Source organism: Austrofundulus limnaeus, unplaced genomic scaffold, assembly GCF_001266775.1.
Source record: "Austrofundulus limnaeus strain Quisiro unplaced genomic scaffold, Austrofundulus_limnaeus-1.0 Scaffold773, whole genome shotgun sequence".
In the NCBI taxonomy this organism is placed as follows: Eukaryota; Metazoa; Chordata; class Actinopteri; order Cyprinodontiformes; family Rivulidae; genus Austrofundulus; species Austrofundulus limnaeus.
Window position 1 is genome coordinate 47,724 of NW_013953175.1, and position 5,894 is coordinate 53,617.

Consider the following 5,894-nt stretch of genomic DNA (forward strand, 5'->3'; position numbering starts at 1 on the left):
ACTTTGAGCAAGTGAACGTCATGCTCACCAGATAATTAATCCAGCAGATAATTCAGAGGTGGTCTGTTCGGTAAATTTTACTCCAGGAGCTGCGAGGCTTGTTTTCAAGCTTCAGACTGAACTGAAGCAGCAGCTGCTGACGTCATTACGCTCTTGTGATGCTGCGTTCAGGACAAGCATGGAAAACTCACTACTCTTATATACGGCCGCAATGATGCATTTAGGTACCGAAATGGAATTGCATGAACATTCACGTGGTGGTTATGTAATACAGCGAATCGATAATAAAAAATCTGCATCGACAAATTTACATAATCGACGTCATCGATTATTTCAACTAATTGGTGCAGCCCTAGATAACTGTGTAAAAATGTAAGAAGTAGAGGTAAAAAGTAGGCAGAAAAATAATTACTCAAGTAAAGTACAGATACCCAAAAATTCTACTTAAGTACAGTAAAGAAGTATTTGTACTTAGTTACTTTACAACTCTGGAAACAACCAATCAAAACAGTTTGKCGGTACTAGGCTTGTAAARAGAGAGCTTCTGGCCGGGCCTCAAAGTTTGGACACGGGAGGAGAACAGATTCATTTCTGCATTTTGGAAGCTAGCGGGTTAGTTTTTAGACCAGACAGTGTGTGAGTGTGTGCACCAAGGTGGAGGAGGTAACGTTTTTATGTTGTTTTGGGAATAACAGGACAGACAGTGGGAGGGTCCTGCTGCAGCCGCTGGACTGTCTGCGGGAACAGCTGATCAACCTGGTACCCCCTCCACATAAGAACTTGATTGTGTGATTGATTGCTCTGAAGTTCGTGGGAGTGTTTGTGCTGAAAGCACTCACACTGTATTTTGCTTCTCGCTTAAAAAAATTAATTAAATTAAATTATAAAATTTAAAAAAACCTTCATGAGCCGACTGTTCCAGGAAGCACTTCATAAAGACAGTCAAACCATTACAAACTCAAAGGGGATAAAACAGACGTTTTACACAGTGGAATGTGACCGATGAAAACTTAGGACAGGGCTATTCAACTGGCGGCCCGCGGGCCACAAAAATTCGGCCCGCCAATTGGTTCATTCATCTCTTAAGCTCAAACCCCCAGTTTTCTACTTTAATTACTTTAAGTTCTTTTAGTTAGACATATACGTTTGGTGTCTACAGAACTGTCAGAATCTTGRCTACAAGCTGGTAAAAACATTTCTATGCAAACTAAAGACAGTTAAAATGACAAACAGTTGAAGATAAAACTATCAAAGTGAAAATAAAATTGGTTTCAAAATTTGGCAAGTCAGAGATGTCAAAATAATATTTGTGTCAAATAGGAGGCATAATGTGTTCTTTTTGTTTTTGATATTGTTTATTTATCACTACTTTTATAGGATTCTGTATGTTGTAATCATGATTAAAAGCACCAAAATAAACTATTAAGGTAACAGATCTTTGTAATACTTGGTTTATTTACATAATAAATTTAATTGCTGGATGTCCAGCACCTAAGCTGTTGACCTGCAGTAACTGTGGCCCCTGGAGCAGTTTAATTCAATAGCCCTGACTTAGGAGCTTAATCTCAGACCAGTTTGACGATGAGTGATGAGTCTGACTTTTTTTTTCCACATTGAACTCCACCAGGAAGAAATCCCGTGCATTCTGCTGCTTAAATGTTCACTACACCAGAACTTATTCGGCAAATGTGTTTCCATCTCTGCTTTTGTGCGTTAACTCTTACAGGATGGGGGAAATTGGTCTTGGTGGAGGTTTGTACTCTCCCAGTGCTTCTAGTTGTATCATGTTTTTTTTACAAGTTTAATGATTTTTCAAAACCATATTTTTAGTTAGTGGTTTATGAGTTAGCAAAGCAAACTTTTTGGTACTAGGGAACATAGGTACCAGGGGCCTCCTTTATAAAGGATTGCATAGAATTCATACGAAAAGTGAACATGTGGCCAAAAAGTGAAAATTCAAAAAAAATTCAGATTTATAAAAAGCTTCAAGCAATTTTCCTTTATAGATCACAGCTTCACCTCAGAGTTTGTGCAAAAGGTCCCGCCTCAGGTTCTACCCTCTACACATCCACACTCAACCATAAACGATCAAGCTGTATTTAAATCAGTCAGCTGATCAATGTCAACAAAAGCGATTGGCTGGCTCATACAGCAATCTGTTGTGTGTCTGGAGGAAGACGGTGCTGACGACTGCTCACATGAAAAGATTTGTCATTTTGCAGGTTTACAGATATTTAGAGCAAACTCATGGATTTTTTCCAAAAACTCAGCTTCAAWTTTATTTTCTCTCAAAGCCTGCAAGATAATAAAAACAGTAAATAAAAATTAATAGATCAGATAAGTTAGAAATAAGTTCACCACTATTTTCCCCCATCCTCCCCCTCCTGCCCACGCAGTTATCTGTGGCTGACTGTCTCCTCTGCGTGCGAATAATACAGTGTGGCAGCTTCCCATCTCCAAAATGAGTGACGCATGGGTCAGAGCTGGGGTGAGGCACCGCACATTTTCATGCCAACTTTGGCATCCAAGTGGCATATGCAAGTTTCTGGGCTTGTTTTGTGCGTACACAAGCTTTATAAATCCGACCCCAGGTCCTGAAAATCATTGAGCAACTGAGACAAAAGTCTCACTAATGAGGACTGAAACTTGTGACATGAAGAAAAATGAAAAGACTTTTAAAATGAGTAACAAAGCAGCAACAGAACCATCAGAAACAGACTGACTCTACCAAAACAGCCTGTATGTTTAAAGCAACTCAAAGCATGTGTCAAAGATGAATGATGCTACCTTAAAAGCATAATTTCCCACCGCTGTGACCACATCCTTAAAGAGTATCTTTGAGGTGAAAGTGTGTCCGTGGTAGACGATGGGCTCTCCGTTGGCACCGTCCCAGCAGTCCACTTCAACACATCGGCAGCCACGACTCAGAGCCCTGTGCAGAAAAGACAAATTTGCCTTTCACCTTTTGTTAATCCAAATATTACACCGATGAAACCACCTTAGGATAAGCTGAATGAAGAACGATAAAAGGGACTACATCCATTCAGGTAAAGCAGGTTTAGGTTTTTCCAAATGACAAAAACAAGTAAAGCAYCCAGGTGAAAAGGTTGGATTTATGTCATAGTTTTAGGAATTTAGTCTGTGAAGACACAGCTGTTGGTCTTTGACTTCCTAAACTGTTAACCTAAATGATAGAGTTCAGTTACTTTTACGACCRCTATTAGGTGGTCCTGGATAAAGGAACTGTAACGTCTGGGGAGAACAGGAGATTGCATGRTCATATAACAGGAAGACACTCAGCTCCTTTGAAGGGCACACTTTAAAAGCCTGACAGCTGTACAGAATGTCAGTTCATGCTGCTGACATTGTATGTATTGTACCTTGTCTGTATTTGGTMTCCTTGCTGCAAGTAAAAGAGAGCTCAACCAGATCTGCTGCTTGTTCRTCATTCCTTGTGTCTTGATAATTAATTTATCCAACATCAGTCCTTTAGGGTGTGGATAGAAGCATGATGCAGTGCAGAACAGAGTCGTACAATTTTATCTCCTTTTGTACCAAGTTGGCCTAAGCTTTTGTAACTGGTCCTAGAGRTCTGGCACTGGGTGGGAGTCAGTGTCCAAGCTGATCCCAGTTTGCTAGGGGGACCAAACTGGCCATGAGAGGTCCTCAGTATGATAGTGGAGTAAATGATCTAATGCTGCGTTCACAAAAAAACAYGTTTTGGGTGTCAGGAGCATCAGGTTTACATGCAGTCTATGGTGGATGTGCGTCACGGAGCGTTGGGTGCTGCGGCACATGTAACGCATTTAGCGTGACCCATTTTGAGGGTTTGATGTACGTTACGCTTGTTTCGCATGTCAAACTCTGAATTTGGAAAATCTGAACTACTGCAGCTCAACGGGACAAAAATGGTTCTGAAAGTGAGCCTCGTCAGCTCGCAGCTCCTGGGTGGTGAAACTCACCAAACTCAGAACGTCTCTGAATTATCTGGTGAGCGCAACGTGCTCTTGCTCTCAGTAAATAAAGTAAAGCCACTTTCTTTATTTCATCCATCATTAAACAGAGACCAGCAGAGGAGGAAAAACAAGAGGCTCTCGATGCGCTTCGACAGCAGTTTTCACTCGTGTCTGAACTCAAAKTTCACAAGCGTCCAWYTTGAAACGTTGGACATGTTTTTGATACTTAAATCGCATTTGATGTGAATRMAGCATAATAGATAGTTTCCACACATCTCAACTGGAAGTGTAAAATGCCATTTAGCCACCCTTATTGTAAATAAACACTAGACAACGACAATTATGAYGATTTTCAGACAAACCAAAACAAAGTATACTGATACTCTTGACCAAAGTGCAGRAGAAAAATATATCCAAGAACATGTCAGATGACATGGAGTCTGATCTCTCATTATGAAACAGGAGGAGTGTGTACAGTGGAGAATCTTCACAGCCTGAAATCAATATACTGTATATACAAACATCTATTGATATATACATACACTGCTCAAAGAAATAAAGGGAACACTTAAACAATGCACACTAAGTCCAAGTAAATCAAACTTTTGTGAAGCACATTCAACTCTGTACAGAACAAAGTACTCAATGCGAATATTTCATTGATTAAGGTCGGGAGTTAGCATGTGTTGTTTAAGTGTTCCCTTTATTTTTTTGAGCAGTAGTGTTCCCTTTATTTTTTTGAGCAGTAGTGTTCCCTTTATTTTTTGAACAGTGTATAATACAATCAATGGTTTCATGACTTTGTGAAGGAAATCCAAACCCTTCAAGTGAATAACGAAGTTCTTGTGACTGGCAGAGTAAGTAATTACAACATACATGTCCTTCAGTTTGCAGGTACAGGCTACATTAGCAAAGCTATTTTAGCTTGTGCTAACTTTGACATTGTTGCCATGAAATGACAGTGCTAACCACTAAGATGTGATGCCTATAACACATCAACAATGACTTTTCAATTAAATTTTGAAGCGTGCCAATAGATGCTCAAGATTACAATCTACRCAGGCATGTCAGGCAGTGTTTATCATAGCTAAGCTAACTTCAGCGGAGACGTGCTAAATCACAAAAAAATAGTTCCAGCACACATAGTTATACTCTGACACTGCTTCACAAAACACACAACATACCATTTTGAACGATGCATTTATTCAACATATGAAGTAACACATGTGGAATTATATACTTAACAAAAAAGTGTGAAACAACTGAAAATACGTCTTACATTCTAGGTTCTTCAAAGTAGAAACCTTTTGCTTTGATTACTGCTTCACACACTCTTGGCATGAGCTTCAAGATGTAGTCACCTGAAATGGTTTTCACTTCACAGGTGTGCCCTGTCAGGTTTAATGTGGGATTTCTTGCCTTATAAATGTGGTTGGGACCATCAGTTGTGTTGTGCAGAGAAGGTGGATACAGTACACAGCTGATAGTCCTACTGAATAGACCGTTATAATTTGTTTTATGGCAAGAAAAAAGCAGCTAAGTAAAAAATAGAATGAGTGGCCATCATTACTAAGAAATGAAGGTCAGTCTAAAAAATTGGGAAAACTTTGAAAGTGTCCCTAAGTGCAGTCGCAAAAACCATCAAGCGCTAAAAAGAAACTGTCTCACATGAGGACCACCCCAGGAAAGGAAGACCAAGAGTCACCTCTGCTGCGGATGATAAGTTCATCTGTGTCACCAGCCTCAGAAATGGCAGGTTAACAGCAGCTCAGATTAGAGAACAGGTCAGGTTAACAGCAGCTCAGATTAGAGAACAGGTCAGGTTAACAGCAGCTCAGATTAGAGAACAGGTCATCAGAAATTGCAGGTTAACAGCAGCTCAGATTAGAGAACAGGTCATCAGAAATTGCAGGTTAACAACAGCTCAGATTAGAGAAC

The 5,894-nt window shown here is 39.9% G+C and overlaps 1 protein-coding gene across 1 annotated transcript in view; it reads right to left on the bottom strand.

Moving 5' to 3' along the window:
• The window catches only part of plcd4a (phospholipase C, delta 4a), a gene marked incomplete at its 5' end in the record, with an annotated part of 34,750 nt that overhangs the window by 24,334 nt on the left and 4,522 nt on the right, over nucleotides 1-5,894 (bottom strand). Inside the window, 1 exon segment of the mRNA XM_014028506.1 lies at nucleotides 2,788-2,932. Coding sequence (XP_013883960.1) covers nucleotides 2,788-2,932 — 145 coding nt within the window.